This window comes from Carassius auratus, chromosome 31, assembly GCF_003368295.1.
Source record: "Carassius auratus strain Wakin chromosome 31, ASM336829v1, whole genome shotgun sequence".
In the NCBI taxonomy this organism is placed as follows: domain Eukaryota; kingdom Metazoa; phylum Chordata; class Actinopteri; order Cypriniformes; family Cyprinidae; genus Carassius; species Carassius auratus.
In genome coordinates, this window is record NC_039273.1 from 22,964,398 (window position 1) to 22,982,632 (window position 18,235).

Consider the following 18,235-nt stretch of genomic DNA (forward strand, 5'->3'; position numbering starts at 1 on the left):
CAGTTATCAAAAAGTGACTCATAGGCCTACTCTTATTTCTGTTAAAAATTCCCTTGAATTCTGCATCCCAACCATCCCATCCCAAAACTGGCTCGGCCAATGTTGTGTTTGTTGGTGGGATCATCAGTTTGTCTGACCAATAGATGATCGAGGGGAGAGTTCAAAATATATAAAAAAAAAAATAGATAATTGTGCAGTTTGATTTGGTAATGTTAGTGACACTGAAATTATATGATTCATAAATTTGACCTTTTGAGTTCACATGAAAAATGTAATGATTTTTTTTTTTTCTTTTGCAATTTCATGTCATTTGTGTTAAAACCATTATTTATTTTATATCTATAATCCTGAAACATTCATATACAGGTTTAAATTAGATTTTTAATCACAGATTTTCAATATGTTCTCAGACTTTTGGACTGTATGAGTGAGTTTTTCTAGCATCTTGTCAAAAACTTAAAATATCTTTTGCATTTACAGATATTAATCCCAATGAGAATAATAGTGAAGGTGTATGGGATGCTCAATGTATTAAACTTTCGTTTTACATTGATTCTTTAGTCAAAAAGCAAGGGTTTGTGAGCAGATCACACTAAATATTTCAATCTTCTGGATTGAATCTTCTTGTCATTTTCCGATCCAGACTGTTGGGAATGCAGTTCAAAGGAAAACCTTTGTGTTAAACTTGGCAGAATGAAATGTAGAAGAATTAAGCAGCAGCTGCCTTTATGGATATGTAATCCATGTCAATGGACTCTGCCTTTGGTAAAGAAGATTAAAGCAGGAATTCATCCAGGTCAAGCAGGAAGAAAAACAAAGGCCATGGCACCCTGTAATCGTAATCCTAATTAAACCCTTCTTGTTAAAAGAGTCAGCAGAGAGGCTTATTATCCCCTGAGCAGTAAAATACTGAAGCTTTACTGAATAAATGCAGCTTGCACGGACATTAAAAACATTGGGAGAGAATCATTAAAGGTCTATGCAAGGTTCAGTAAAAGTTAAGCTTAGCAGTTGTGTCATAGATTTGATTACCTAAATAAATCTTTACACTCATCCCTCGTTTTAAAAAAGCAGTCATCTGAGTTACAATGAAAATTTAATGGAATGGGATCAATCCATAAATGTTACATTTTAGCATTTTGCTTATGCTTTTATCCAAAGCAATTTACATTTAAGGTACTGTTCTTGATATTGATTAAGGTAATAATTTTTGTTCCTCCTGGTAAATGAACTCATGACCGAGGCATTGCTGGAGCTGTGCTCTAATGTTTGAGCTACAGGAAGACAAAATGTTACATATAAATACATACAATTTTAAAGGGGTCATATGATGCAATTTAAATTTTTTCTTTCTCTTTGGAGTGTTACAAGCTCTTGGTGCATAAAGAGATCTGTAAAGTTACAAAGACTAAAGTTAAATATTCTTTATCAAAGTTAAGACTTGTCCATGCCCCCCAAAACGGCTCATTCAAACACGCCCCCAAATCTACGTCACTATGTGGAAAATTAGCATAATGCCATCCAAATGTTCATGCAAAGAAAGAATGCATGGTTTCAGTAACTGCAGTTAGTGTTGAAGCAGTCATGTCAGGAAGATGTTGTGTGTATCTAGGCGAAAGCAAAAGCACTTTATTTGGCCTTCCGAAAGTAGATGCTATGACAATCAGGTGCTTCTGAATCAGCTACTGTTAGTATGTTTTGTTATTAGTTTAAGTATTTGCTATGAACTGTTCAAATGCTGAGTTTTGCGCATCGCATGTGTGTGTGTGTGTGTGAGAGAGAGAGAGAGAGAGAGAGAGAGAGTGGATTCAGCTGTCTTAACCGTTCGTGACTTGTGTAGCTGCAAACACATACGAGATTCATCACTGTGTCTGTCACTTGACTTCATTCCCATTTCGGGCTTGAACTGAAGGTAAAACTAAAGACTTTATATCTTTACATTTATTTTGAAAGATTAAGCTTGCAATTACGGAAAGGGGTGTTACATTTCTGACGAGTGCTTGCGGTGATTGGCTAGTCACAATGCACTGGGTCAGTGGGCCATTTAGAGCAGACTGTGCTTGTCGGAAATAGGTACTTTGTAGAAAACGACGCATTTGAGAGAGGCAGTGCATAAAGGACCTACAATAATGTACGGTATATTAAAAAATATGTGTTTTTTGAACATTAAAATATGTCAACATATTCTGTTACACCAAAAACCCAAAATAATGATCTTTAAAAAAGCATCATATGACCCCTTTAAAACTTAACAACATGGCTGAAAATTATAAAACCATAAAATAACTATAAAAACCATGAAATTACACTCTAAGAAAAGTCTGTAAAAATACAGCCTCAAGGAATTTTCACAGGTGTTTTACCTGTATTTTTTAATTACATATTACATTGTGTTGAGTTTTAGATTTCAAGGAAATGTCCAAAGACATATCTGGTCTTTTCCTGTAAAGATATTATCCATTTTTCTACACTTCTATCGTTTTAACAGAAGAATGAATTTAATTTTTGGAATCAAATATTAAGCTATTAGGCTATTTAAAATCTGAATTAAATCCTTCTTTAAAATTTGGCCCCACACACTTCCAGTGCCTCACCACAACTTTTTTTTTTTAAGAAACAGAGGAACAAGTTTCCTCAAAATTCCTTCTTACAGTAGTGTTAAAGGATTATATTCACAAAGACTTTTAATTTGTATCTAAAGTTCATCATGACTAATGAAATACAAAATATCTTAAACGATAACACTAGAGATCCTGTAATGGCTATTCCGGGAGTAGATTGGCAAAATTACTCAAATCAGTTCATTCACAGTTTGTATTCTCTACAGCTGCAATTTGATATACCAGCCACAACAGCTGTGAAAGAACAAGGACCATAATAAAAACAGGAAATCTTCTAAAAAGTCTATTTCCTCACAAGTCTTTATGAGAGGTATTATTTTACAGTTAGTTTTAGATCAAATAATAATGGACTGATCCCCTACGTTACCACCACAGACCACCGAGGGTCACTGGCCCCACTGAAGCCCCCTGCTATAGAGAGGGGGCAGAACAAATAAAGTTTCATTTATTTATATTATTATGTAATACCACAGGTGGCTGAAACTCCGAAAAGGTCTTTCCAAGTAATGACCACTGGTCATATCCCTTTCACACACTTCATAACCTTCCAGATGTTTCCTGCCCTCATGCAGGGAAGATGTTAAAGACAGCTGGGAAGGTCTCATTCATCACAACATTTGTTTTGTGTTTGTGGTTTTTCAAAGCACAGGCCTCCATTCACAGAAAAAAGCATCTGAAGTTAATATTTTATTGCACCTAATGATGTATAAACATTGCATGCAAGGCATGAAATAAACTTTTCACAAATTACATTTAAAAACATGCTGCTTAATAAAATATAGGCTACTTTATTTTGTTCTTAAAGGCTCATTTCCTTAAACTTCTTTTTCTGGAGCAATAATACATTATACTAATAAATGCTTTTTTTTTTTTATCAAGATTTAAGATTTAAATTTAAAGGGTTCTAAGTGTGCTGATATAACAGTCCAACAGCATTGGGTCTTTGCACTGTATCTCTCTGCTTTTCTGTTTACTAGAGACAAAAGCAAACAACTTGAACTAGAATGTTTATAAGTCAACTCGAACTCTCCCACCATCTAGTTTTAAAATTAATCACAAGTACACATCACCCTGGGTCACATGACCATAAACGATAAAATTACTTCCTTGGAGTGACCATGGCATGTACTCTTCTCTGGCAGACTTCTGGAAGTATATTTTGTGTTCACTTTTGTTCGGAAGTGCACTTCAACGGCACAAAAACACTGTTTGGAATTCATCACTGCACCATTCATTCAACTGAATCGTTCAAAACACTGATCTGTTCAGGAATGAAACTCCTAACCCAATCTGATGAGAAAACATAACTACAAGGGTTGCGATTTTGTATGAAGTCTTACAATGTGATTTGTACAGAAAGTTTTCAGAAGAGAAAACAAGCGTGAAGATCCACCCCTAAACCTAACAAGTCAGTGGTGCATAACCAATCTTCTTACGCATCATTCCCAATGTAATTATGGTCATCTCAACACCCACCAACCATATATGTAAATATATTTTCAGCCCATGACAGTCCTACAAATTACAGCAAAACGCATTCAGTTATAAAGCAGTAAAGTAAAGCAGGTTTTCCGTAATCCTGTTCAACTTCTTAAGCAAATAGATTTCTTGAAAGAGCCGTTTTGAAGAATTCACAGGCAGATAAAACAGATGCCAACATGAAGGGAGAAACAGCAAGCTTCGGTGTCGCAAACTAAGCCATTCACATGAAACAGCAAACATTAAATCAGCTGAAGTGATAGAATGTATTGTGAGAAAAGTCCATTAATTGATCTGTGTCCAAAACTTGTGTACCATTTGCCAATGGAGCCAATACTGAATCAATAATACTGAACAGGTGTGCACAGCTTTTTCTGCAAAGCTTAAAACTTGAATAACTACGAGATGCATGTCTGTTGTTTGAGCTTTAGAGTCTGTCTTGCACTGTTTTTCTCACTGTTAAAGGAATAGTTCACCCAAGAACGAAGAGAAAATAATATTTTGGACTTTTTGCAAAAAGAAGACATTTTGATTGTGACGAGTGAGTTGGGGCCGAGAGCCATGGGAACAGAATGAGGCCGGTGGAGTAAATCATTCCCACGGCCCTCTGCTCCACCCCACTCATCACAATGATGAACTTTTCCTTTAACTGATGTGTATTTTGAAAGCAAAGGGTTAAGCGAGAGTGCTGAAAGCATCATTCGATTTCAATTGACTTGCCATTAATACGATAAGCCTTCAGTTGTCTCATGTGGCCATAAGCAAGGTCTTCATATGCAGATCTTTGTCCTATTGACCCCCTCAGAGCCCTGAGGCTGATGAATACATGAGATCCATAGAGAACCATGCAGACCAGAATGTAAAAACGAGTTCTAATACCATTTCTTTTTTACTGAATAATGTATGAAAATCATTTGCAGAGCCTGATGTTCAGATGAATGCTAAATACAACAGCTGGTCTGAACATGGTGTTCTTCTAGTGGCTTCTGGTTAAGTGGGAAAAAAAAAATGCTTTCGCTACATATTTTGTCTTTAATGAAAACATAAGGCAAAGACTTTTTAGACCTTAAAAAGACCTGAAATGACACATAACTGTTCTTATCACAAAATATATTCACGGCATCTAGTAAAACCACCATCAAAGCAATAATCTTGTTTCAGTCTTGATAAAAATATATTTAAAGGGAAAAAGAGTTTTGGCGTCTACAGATTCCAGAATCACTTGTATAAGAATGTTATTTGTGTCACTGTTAGTTTTAACATTGTGTATTTAAAGAAATAGTTCATCCAAAGCTATTTACTTGAGTTTGTAAATTCATTCAAACAGATTTAGAGAAACTAAGAATTACATCAATTGCTCACCAATGGTTGCTCTGAAGTGAATGGGTGCCGTCAGAATGAGAGTCCAAACAGCTGATAAAAACATCACAATAATCCACAAGTAATCCACACAACTCCATCAAGACGATTTTAACTTCAAATCATTGCTTCCAGCTGAAATAATAGTCCTCTATCCACACTATTGTGTTACCCAGTGAAAAAATGGAATCAGGAGAGAAATATGCACAAATCAAGTACTATTTGTTTACAAGCAAAAACACTTTTAAACAACTATGTCCATGGATTTTGATATGAGAGGACAACGAGAGATGGACTGAAGGAAGCATTATTGTGGATCATGGACTGAAATATTATCCTGGGTCCACTAGGTCCCAGGCCCTGTGAATTTTAACAGTGACCATGCTGAATTCAAGCGACCCAGATCAGCCTTGTGTGTAGTCAATGGGAACGTGTTTTCAAAGCCTTGACATTTTTATGCGAATGTGGTGAGCCACATTTGATTTGTGAAATAGTCATGACTGGGTGGAATTTTGGGCTGCCGAACAAATGCTGGGTTTTGCATGTCTCTCGCTTTCAAACCAAAGATTCAGCCTGTGGCCATACAGAAGATAAAGTTTAACAGCAGGAATTATTTCTAGCAAACCTCCTGACCTATTTACACAAAATTGATAGTCATTGTATGTGATTCAGGCTTTAGTTTTTTCTAACATTTTAAGGATCAACTTGACAGAAACACATATTTATTTCCAGTAATTCAGATATTTAGAGCAATTATGTATTATTTTTGTGTGTTAGGATATTACTGAAATGACGGCACAATCATACTGCATGCAAAGCTAATTCATGCATCTACATGTATCATGACTGAGCAGCTGGATTTGTCAATCTTGAAATGACTGCAAGATTCCAAGAATCCATCTGGCACCTTGGTTTCTTCCACATCTGCCTCAGAGAAGACACTTACTATTTGCTCTCATATGTAAACTCTTTGCTAATTGGTTAAGGAAATAACTTTAGTTGTTTTCCTTACTGTGAATGTCGCAGTGACGAATCAGTGGAAGACTCTGCCCTTTCCACAATCATATTACTGAGACGCTTGAGCACTTTATTGAAATGAGGGAACAAAAACAGCCATATAACTTCAAACCTGCAGAGTCTGTGACTGCAGTACTTTTACCCACAGCTCATTCCTTGTACCTTGTCTCAGCTCCAATGGGATCCTGTCCAAAATTCCTCGATCTAGAGCAAACAAATGGCCGATCGGCGAAAACCCAAAAGCAGAATGTAGCAAAACAAAAATGAGCCTACTACAACACAGACTACATAAAGCCTAAATGCATGCGACTTGAGAACGGTTAAGAATAACCACCCGCTGATCAACAGAATCCACATTCCAATCCACAGAGATCCACTTCTGGATCAGTATGTCCATGTTCATGCCAGCATAAATACCTGTTTTTATTTCTTGTGCCAGAGGGGAAAAAAATATGTATCTGGGTTGATTTGTAATGTCTGGCAAGTAGCGAATAATGTTCCACCTCGGAAAATTGGGAAAATTGGCAAACATGTTGCAAGCCTCTATATGGATTTACCTTCTGTGTATGTATTAAAGACTGCCTATCGTCACCATCATATTAGTGTTTCTTCTTGTATATTTTTTATGAACACAGTATTGTGACAATTGACATATTTAACAAAAAAAAATAATAATAATAACGGCAAAAACGCAAAACAAAATTAATGAAACTCTAACTAAAATTCAAAAGAAAACAGAATATATATATATATATATATATATATATATATATATATATATATATATATATATATATATATATATATATATATATATATATGTATATAAACAAACTATGTATAATAGTTTATTAATGATCCTTAAATAACCCTGATTCCAACTATTCTTTGAAACTGAAAAAATAAATTCTAATTAAAACATAATTTTTTTTTTTTACACTAGCACAATAGCACACATTTAGCACTTCTAAAACACATCTTTAAGCACATCCTTTATTTCCATCAGTAATGGATTTGTGTCTTGTAGTCCTTGATTGACTGGTGCCCTTTTCACACTATTTTCTGCCCTCAATTTGTAGGTTAAGTTTTTCTCAGTTGGATATGGGAAGAGTGGAAGCAGCCTGTGGTTTTTCTAAATAAATAAAATGGTCTCTGTTAGACTTATTCTTGGAGACTACAATCAAACAGAATCCAAATGGCTACATTCATAAGATTATTAAGTGAATGGGAGAATGGTGCTTTAAATGGAAAATCCCTGCAGTAGTCAAGCACCCGGCTTCTGGTGAACATTTCTGAACACCACATCATTGAAATGACTAAGAAAAAAAATGACACTTCATCTGTCCATGTTAATGTTCCAGTGTCAATAGTCTAATAATGAGCTTCTTAAAAGACCCGTCTAATGACATAATGAAAGAGACCTGGGTGGCTCAAAACTTCTCCAACTTGAGCTCATTGATGTGGCTGATAGGTGACACTCTGTTTTGACAAAGTGTTTTGACAGTTTGAGCCCCGCACATGACATGCAGGAAAAAATATTAGGCCAAAATGTGCACACGATTACTATTGCGTTGCCATGATTTACTATTTCGTTTTATAAATTGTGCGCACGATTTAGCAAATTGAGGGAATGCAATAGTAAATCAAGGGAACGCAATAGTGATCGTGTGCACATTTTAGTACATTGAGGGAACAAATTAGTAAATCGTATGCACAATTTATTTATTTTTTCTTGCATGTCATGTGCGGGGCTCCATATAAACTGACATTTTCATTTAAATTCTTAATGTTTTTTTCTTATCTGGGGCAGATGTTACCACCCAAGTCACTTCATTATACACTTTCAGTTGCATTTATACACTATACAGTTTCAAAACTTTCCAAATTCTGTGGAATTCAGAGGAGATTAGGGCTACTTGTCACTCTAGTGATTATCCAGTTATTGAAAGTAAAAAAAAAAAAATTGTGTCTCTGGGAAAAAAAGATATAAGTGATTGAAAAGACTGACCTTTTGACAGTAACAACTTTCGCGCTTCATTTCCATTTGTGGCAATTTGTCACAAAAGAACTTCCCATAAAACCACATTTTATAGACTGTTCAGCTAAATTTGTACAAAACAATTATTATACGACTCAAAACAATAAATTACATTTTTACATTTAAAGGGGTCATGACATTGCTAAAAAGAACATTATGTTGTGTATTTGGTGTAATCCAATGTGTTTTTGTGGTTTAGGTTTCAAAAAACACATTATTTTCCACATAATGTACATTATTGTTTCTCCTCTATGCCCTGCCTTTCTGAAATGCATAATTTTTTACAAATCTCATTCATCGTTCTGAAAAGCAAGGTGTGCTCTGATTGGCCAACTATCCAGTGCTTTGTGATTGGCTGAATGCTTCAAGCGTTTGACAGAAATGTTACCCCCCTTATTATACTGTGATGCCGTCTCCCAGCGCAATGAGACAAAAACAATAAAACCCATAAAAACGAGGCATTCGTTGCATCCATTTGGGACATAATTAATGACTATAATGACTTATACTGTCTTTTTACGTGTTGCAGTGTGTATTGCGCAGTGTAAACATAAAATCATGTCTGTATTTGTGATCAGAGAACCGACAAGCATTACTCTACACTGCTCAAAACTCAGGTTTGAATCATCAGTGGCAAATTCTTTCAATATAAAAAATTTATTAAAAGACTGTGAGTCAGAAGCGCCAGACTGTCCTTGCAAAGTTGGAACTGCCACACTTTATAGAAACACATCTGAATATTTGGGTTGAAATGTTCTGGAACAGTGTTGTAAATAAACTTTAGTAAATAAAACCCACGCAGGAAAAAATATAATGTTAAATAGTGTGCACGATTTACTAATTAGTTCCCTCAATTTACTAAAACATGCAAACGATTACTATAGAATTCCCTTGATTTACTATTGCATTCACTCGATTTATAAATTGTGCGCACTATTTACTTTTACTTTACTTTTAGCAAATCGAGCGAACGCAATAGTAAATCGAGGAAACACAATAGTAATCATGTGCTCATTTTAGTAAATTGAGGGAACGAATTAGTAAATTGTGCGCACAATTTATTTATTTTTTCTTGCATGTTATGTGTGGAGCTCCGTAGTATCATAAAAATAAGTACCTAGGTGCACTTTTTGTGCAACACATTTTTGCTTACCTTACTGCACGTTTCAGAAAATGAAATGTCCTCTGAGTGGCGCTAAAATACTGGTTCAAATCGTGAACCCTGGCACATTTTTATGATGTTGAAATAGATATATATTGCTGTGTTTTTATTATGTTGCTTCTGGTACATATTGCGACCAGTTCAGAATTCAAATATCCAGGGAATGTCGCTAAAAGTTAATGCTGTATTGTGTTGGAAATATGCCCTACACCAAACACAACCCTAAACTTACCCAATAGTATTAACAAATGCAAAACTGATATAAAAACACATTTGCTGGTGCAACCGTGCCATTTTAACTTCCTTATATGCAGATTTCAACTGTTTTGTCGAACCTTAGATACACAGGATTCAAACAGGAGCTCCTCGCCTCTCAAGTACACTCCGTGAGCTACCGAACAAACCAAACACCTATGAAAACCCATAGAGGTGAAGCTTGATATGTGCCATGCTAACGTTCAAAAGCATCAGTTTTCAAATCTCCCAGCATATTAATATTGTTTTGAAGTCATAGCATGATTTTCTTCAAGTAATTGTGCAAAAATTACGCTTTTTTAATCGAAACTCCGTAAATTTGTGTGTGAAAAGGAATAAAAGGAGTCTGAGTTTTACTGACTCTAGTGTTCATTTATTTTTGAAACTGCAGAGATGTACTTATTAGTATGTATTTCATGTCTTGCTAAAAAGTGCACCCGGGTACATTTATACCATGAGACCAGGTAGGCTTAACCACTGATTTCTAGTTGTGTCCTCTTTTGGAAAGGCAAATAAAGTAGTTTTGCTTTCACAACGAAACACAGCGTCACACACAGCGGCCTGAGTGAGGAACGGATGGAGGATTTGACGAAGGAGGGGCAACCACATGTGACGACCCCGGGCTGTACACTTCTTCGTCCACGGTGAAAGCCGATCCGGCGATCCACAGTTGATGTAGTGACCAGCACGGATCAGCTCTAGGCAGGATGGAGTGGATATCACCCTCTTTTGGAAAGCCAAACAAAGTAGTTTCGCTTTCACAATGAAACACACAGCGTTTCCACAACATGGAAGTGGCGGCAACAACAATATTACAGCGAGAATAAAAGTTACGCATTCTTTATTTGCGTAAACATTTTGGCTGTGTTATGCAAATCTTCCCACGCAGTGATGTAGACATGTGGGGGCGTGTTTGAACTAGTTGTTTTAGGAGGGCGTGGACAAGTCTGACCTTTTATAAAGAATATCTCTTGGATTTGAGACTTTAGTCTTTGCAACTTTACAGATCTTCTTTATGCATCAAGAGATTGTAACACTCCAAAGAGAAAGGAAATCTTGAAATCACATCATATGACCCCTTTAAAACACTTGTGACAACTTGCCCTAACCCGGTATTCATTAAAAATATCCTTGTTCTGAGAACATTGTTTAACTGACCAGTCCATATCTTAGCGATAAAGAGAATAATACTGGAATTTTAGTTTAGAGGACAGAATGCACAACAAATATATTGTAATTAAGCAACAACTGAACTATGTTGTTGAACTAAGTGTTGAAAGCAGAGGCAAACACTTTCAAAACCTTGTATTTATTAAGAAATAGCTTGTGTGACAAAAAGCCTTTCCCTTACTTCACTTTACAATTCTTGTGCATGTCATTAAGAGTTTTGATTTAGATTAGATTAGATTAGATTAGATTAGATTAGATTAGATTAGATTAGATTAGATTAGATTAGATTAGATTAGATTAGATTCAACTTTATTGTCACTGCACATGTAAGGTACAAGGCAACGAAATGCAGTTAGCATCTAACCAGAAGTGCAATAAGTAAGTACAGAATATACAAGGTCTAAAATATGTACAATAACTATGCAGATAAGTATCATGAACATAATTTACAGATTTTAAATACTATCAGCATGATATACAGATAGGTGTACTATGAATATACTATACAGATGGATTATGTAAACGTGTGTGTAAACTATAGGCAGAACTATGAACATATGAACATAATTTACTCTATTGCAATGGACGGTAAAGTGCATAGAAAATATTTCAGTGTGCAAATGGATTATTCAGTGCTTTTGGATGAACAGACAGTAGTGAAAGTAATAAAAAGCTTTGCTTGTGGTAAATAAATAAATCAGTCAGATGTAGTGATGAGTGTGTGTGTGTGGGGGGGGGGGGGGTCAGAGGGCAGAGTTCAGCAAGGAGACAGCTATAGGGAAAAAGCTGTTCCTGGATCAGCTGGTCCTTGTCCAGAGGCTCCTGAAGCGCCTCCCGGGGATACAAGGTTAAACAGTCCATGGTCAGGGTGAGAGGAGTCCTTAAAAATGCTGCAAGCTCGATGTAGACAGCGTTTCCTCTGGATATCCTCAATAGAAGGAAGTGGTGTCCCTGTGATGCGTTGGGCAGTTTTCACCACCCTCTGCAGTACTTTGCGGTCAGCCACTGAGCAGTTTCCATACTAGACTGTGATGCAACTGGTCAGGATACTCTCGATTGCACACCAGTAAAAGTTCACCACTATGGCTGAAAAAAGCTGGTTCTTCTTCAGTGTCCTGAGGAAGAAGAGGCACTGGTGAGCCTTCTTGACCAGGCTAGAGATGTCTGTGGTCCAGGACAGTTCCTCCGAGATGGTGGTTTCCAGGAAATTGAAGCTGGAGACACATTCAACAACAATTTCGTTAATTTCGCATGCGTGCTTCCTTTCTTCTTCCTGAAGTCCACAATGAGCTCTTTGTCTTACTGGTGTTAAGGAGCAGGTTATTGTCAGCGCACCATGTGGCCAGGTGCTGTACCTCTTCCCTGAAGGTAGTCTCATCGTCGTCACTGATGAGGCCAATCACCGTGGTATTGTCTGCAAACGTAATGATGGAGTAGGATCCATACACAGGCTTGCAGTCGTGGGTGTAAAGGGAGTAAAGGAATGGGCTCAGCACATAGCCCTGTGGTACGCCGGTGTTAAGTGTGAAGGTGGTGGAGTGGGTGTGGCCTGACCGAACATGCTAAGGTCTGTTGGTCAGAAAGTCCATAATACAGTTGCAGAGGGAGGTGTTAATGTCCAGGTCTCCAAGTTTTGTGGTCAGCTTGGATGGAATGACAGTGTTAAATGTTGAACTGAAGTCAACTAACAACATCCTAACATGCGTGTTATTATCGTCCAAGTGTGTGAGTGCAGAGTGCTGTGCTCCTATTTCTACAAAATTGGTGTGGGTCCAGTGTGGGTGGGAGGCAGTCTTTGAGGTGTGCTAGGACCAATCACTCAAAGCACTTCATAATGATGGGTGTGAGAGCTACGGGGTGAGTGTCATTCAGGCACATTGGGGAGGGGAAGAGTGTTTCGGTACTGGCACAATGGATGTGGACTTGAAACATGTTGGCACATTTGCTTGGGTGAGGGACAGGTTGAAAATGTCTGTGAAGACCCCTGCAAGCTGCTCTGCACATGCCCTAAGCACACGTCCAGGAATGCCATCTGGGCCAGCAGCCTTGCGTGCATTGATCCGGATATTGCATTGATTAAACCATATTGCTGCTATATAAATATTAAAGTGATTCAATTCATATTAAAATCCAATCATTAAATACATAAACTGTTCAGCCTTTAAGAAGAAATCATTGCTTTAAACATCCATGTCACATCTGTGGTCTACATCACATTTCTCTTGCCTTCCTTAACATCACCATGTAAAAATATTGCTTTTACTCTGAATCCAAACCACAAGTGTGGAGCCACTCCAGTTTGCCAGGTTGGAAAAATTAAGCAAACACAGACACCTGTCTTCAATCTACAATAGTCTGGTTTAGTGGAACATTTGAAATACAGTATAAGTTCAAGGTCAGACCAGAGAAAAGGGGAAAACGAAATCGCAAATGCTGAATCAGGTAGCCTATCTGTCTTTTACATGATTAATAATTACCGAATTATTATTTAATGCATGAATAACTGAGGCATTGACTTAAAGTTACTGAATGCAACTGCTCAAACATAATAATTTAAAAAAAAAAATTATGTAGTGACTTGCTTAAATGTTTTCCCCGGTTAACCCATGTGTTATTATTATTATTATTATTATTATTATTATTATTATTATTATTATTATTATTTGTATTATTATTATTATTGTTATTATTATTATAAATAATAGCACAATTCTTATATCAGAAATGCAGCTTTCAGACCGTTGGTTTAGAGTGATTTACACTCACCTAAGAGCAGTGAGCTTCATCAGGGAGGGGTTATTTAGTCACCCTCATGTTTCCGTCAGAAACACACTGTACTGAAACGGTTTCTCTGAGCGCGCGCGTCCGCCGGTGGAATGTATCTGTATTTCGTCATTTAAAACGACATACTATACTCTTATGTGGAACAATTTTTTTTTTCCGTTGCTGAACCTGCATTACCATTTTCTTTGATGACCAGGCGTTCTCATGGAATATAGGGATATGACGGTGCACCCGTTTTCTTCTACATTCACCCATATTACATCTTTGTTACAAATATATTTTTGACTGTTGGGAATTATTATTATTTTTAGTTAAAACGAACATTTAATTTTGTAAACATATAACTTATAAAGTGATTTATTTTCTTTTGTCTACAAAATAGAGCAAAAAAAAAATGTTTTTAACTTTTTACGCACGCAGGCGATCTTGGTCTCATACATGATGTTTTAATCCCAGTGGATACTCGCTAGTGACGGTAAGCAGTTGCATTGGTCTTCACTGAGTAGAGTTGTAGGCTACATAGATGCTGTGTCAGAGGAAATTTGTTGTAACATGTAACTTATTTATTGCATATTTTTTCTGATTTATTGCTTTTTAATGCATCCAATAAATATGGCTCATTATTAAATGACTCACTGTATAATTCTTCAGGGGAGATGTCGACTGAGAGGTCAAACGCAGGCAAAGGAACCTCAAAGAATGTTTTTAAACGATTTGAGGCTGCCAGGAGCCTGTCAGAACTTGCCTGTCTATTGCTTTGGCCCTGAATTGATCTTCCCTATTTTATTTTAATTTCTTAAATATATTTTAGATGACTATATGAATGTATGCCAAACAGATATATAAATGTCATATATGTTTCTAGGAGACAATCTAAAAGAGTTGCAAATGTTTGTAGGTTTTAAAGACTTCCTGAAATTACTTGTTACTTTTACTTGTTAATTACTTACTTATTCCTAAGATTATTTACTAGATGGCACTCACTACATTAAACATTCTCTGTGATGTGACAGTCACACTAATAAAGAGTGTGAAATGTTTATCTGGGAGTAATTCACACTGTTGTCTACAAAGAAAAAGACTGTACATTTAAAATGCATATACTGGCCAAAAGTGAATTAGCATATCAGCATATCCGCACTACGCTTATTTTAACTTCTTGGGGTCTTTCAAATGATCTGTTCTAAGATATATTTTTCCACCCTCAGCAGATTTACCTGAAGATGGGAGCCCTACACCTAAACACTCATCTGAGTTAGCCATGCATAACTGCAACTCATCAGGCACTGCGCCACTCAGCCCATTTCCCAATGACAGTCAGTGGGATGGACGGTCGACGTCTCCATCACTTGCCGATCCTGAGAATGTCACGTTAGAGAGACCGATCCTGAGTGGCCCCATAGCTGCGATGCTCTCGATGACCCTGGGGATCCTGTTCAACATTGTGGCTTTATTCATTCTGGCAAACGCATATGCCAGACTACGTCGACGATCCAAAGCGTTTCTCCTGTTTGCTAGCTCTCTGGTGGCCACAGACTTTGCAGGACATGTAATACCTGGCTCAATAGTAATGAGGCTATATCTTTCTGGAGGTGTCCCCTCTGAAGATTACAACCGGGCAGACCCATTATGCCAGTTTCTAGGAGGCAGTATGGTGTTTTTCGGACTATGTCCGCTCTTTCTTGGTTGTGCCATGGCAGCTGAGAGGTGTTTAGGGGTGACAAAGCCACTGCTCCATGCTTCGCTGGTTACGACCACAAGGACTAAGCTCTCTCTTTCTGTTATCTGGTTAGCAGCTCTATGTGTTGCCCTTCTACCCTGCTTTCATCTGGGTTCATATACCTACCAGTATCCTGGAACCTGGTGTTTCATTAAAGTGCTGGAGGACACAGAGAAGGCAGATGTAGCTTTTGTTATGTTGTTCTCAGGACTGGGGTTGGCATCCCTTGCTGTTGCTTTGGTGTGTAACACCATAAGTGGACTGACGCTGGTGTTAGCGAGGATACGAAAGAAACCCTTTAACCGTCAATCAGCTAGATCCCATGATATTGAGATGGTGGTGCAACTTGTGGGCATCATGGTCACATCTTGCATCTGCTGGAGCCCTCTTCTGGTGAGTATGAGCAGTTGTAATAATTCAGCTGCAAGCCTGTGGGTTAGTGTGGCCCTGTCATGAAAATGGGCCCCATAAATCCTGGCATAAGATTAAAACAAGTACAAACAGGACAACTGTTTTGGGAGGAAAAAAAGGAAAAGAAAGAAAGAAAATTCAATAAAATAACAAACATGAAATTATTTAAATAAGGCTTACACATCTGGGAAATGCATGTGTGTTTATAAAATAAGCTAATAAAAATGTGTAAGTAAAGACTATATACCTTAAGCAGATAGTAAGTAGACACGTATGGTTAATTTACAGATTAATTACCCACATTTTTGCTCTGATGTTTTTTTTTTTTTTTTGCATCTTTATGGTGACAGACTTCACATTCATTGCCCAAATATTCTTGATAAAATGTCACAAGACTTTGGCAACAAAAGCGCTGTTTCTGTCATCCAAATGTGCTTAAAACACAGAAAGTATCTCAAATAGCCACAAAGTAATCATTACTGTGACCTAATTTTATGCATTTCTAACAACTTAATCACTTCTGAGTATGAACTTGAGTATGAACTTGAACTTGAACTTGATGCCACAGAGTAAAAAAGAAAAAACAGCTAATTGTGATTTTATATATCATAACTGCAGCTGTATATTTTACACCATAACTTTATATCTTTATTTCTTTTTTTAAAATAACTTTTTTTTTTTGTCTAATGCAGAAATGGTCTTCTGTATCTAAATATTACTATTTTTATTACTATTGTTATTTAAAATTAAGCATATTATTAAAGATATAAAACTCAAGGTATTTAAATCTCAATTAGTTTTTTTTTTTCCCTTGTCACAAAATTTATAACAAAATGGCAAAGAGTAGTATAAGTACATGGACCATAAAGCACCATATATTTTAATAGACTGGATTATGCATTTCTTGGCCCTGGATATTTTGTCATAATCATAATCCTTGTGGTGTTTTGTCTTTGTCTCCTAACTCTAGATTGTTGGCCTAATTACAGTGAAACAGTCGTATGAGGGCTCTATTGGAGATGACCTCGCCACCTATAAGACCCTAATGATAATGGGGGTGCGGATAGCGTCCTGGAACCAGATACTGGATCCATGGGTCTATATTCTTCTCCGTCGTTCTGTCCTCCAAAAGATTTATGTCATCACTAAACGTCAAACAGACTTTAAGGAAAGCACTCTTCGCTGCTGGGTGATCCATTCCTTTCCCAGCTCTGAGAAGACTCCTGTCAGTAGAGTCTAAGTGTACGTAAATAAAAACTGGAGGCCTACTCAGAGTCAGTCAGCTCTACCATAGACGATCTCACTGGGCCCCTTGAGTACAGCATGTGCTGCACTCTCTATGTTAAGAATGTATTTATTTAAGCATATTTGCACAAATATGAATGAAGCATGAGATTAACATTTCTATTCCTCCCTATAAAGCACTAATAAGAAGAATTTGGCTAGAAACATTCATGCCAGTGTCAAAGAGAACAGCAATTATTTACTGTCTTGGGCCTTCAATACAGAAAATACATTAGAGTTAGTAATTGAAGCATTAATTCAGCCACTGTTGTAGCTTTAGTTCAGGGACGATGTTTTATGTCCCATGATGAGAACCCTAGGCATGAAAACCGACATCACAGTGACATGAGGCACAAAAAAATTATTTTAATGTTTGTTTTACTGAAAATACTTGCACATCTAATCAGAACTTTTGTATAGCATGATTATCAACAATATATTAACTATGAGGTGAACTTGTAATTTTATGTGATGAGCATTATTTTCCCCTGCAGACGAAGAAGACCTTATATGTTTATCTTGCATATTACTGTGCAAACATGCTCATGTGAATAATTATGTTTATAAAATTGCATAATTTATTTCTTGTGTTATCCCTCCAATTTTCTGGAGGCTTTTAATGTTATTTTTACACTGAAAATCATAATAATAAAACCAAATGTATTATATCTGAATTAAATTTCCGTTGCTACCTATGAAATCAGTTTTAGATATTCATTTATTTATTTAATTTCACTTCATAACTAATTTGATGCATGAATGTCAATAAACCAAGCACTTCGAATAAATAATTAAACAAACAGAAAATCGGAAAAGCTAGAATAATAATAACCAGGGCTGTTAGAGATCATTGATTATGTATTCATTTTAATTAATTAGTTATCCACGATCTAGTCAACCTCTTGTAATACACGAAGTAAGATTTTCAAAATTGC

General features: G+C 36.6%; 1 protein-coding gene across 3 annotated transcripts; it reads left to right on the top strand.

Annotated features, from left to right (window-relative positions):
• Positions 1-13,927: 13,927 nt before the first annotated feature.
• Positions 13,928-17,990, top strand: LOC113050890 (prostaglandin E2 receptor EP1 subtype-like). 3 transcript variants are annotated; one of them, XM_026214316.1, is made up of 4 exons: positions 13,928-14,110; positions 14,306-14,360; positions 15,094-15,998; positions 16,987-17,990. In XM_026214316.1, the coding sequence occupies exons 3-4, from the start codon at positions 15,147-15,149 to the stop codon at positions 17,254-17,256; spliced, it is 1,122 nt and encodes a 373-aa protein (XP_026070101.1). In that variant the 5' UTR covers positions 13,928-14,110; positions 14,306-14,360; positions 15,094-15,146; the 3' UTR covers positions 17,257-17,990. The 3 variants fall into 3 exon arrangements, with proteins under 3 accessions (XP_026070101.1, XP_026070103.1, XP_026070100.1); XM_026214318.1 differs by having other exon boundaries at positions 15,097-15,998; XM_026214315.1 differs by having other exon boundaries at positions 13,928-14,360; positions 15,097-15,998.
• Positions 17,991-18,235: the final 245 nt, after the last annotated feature.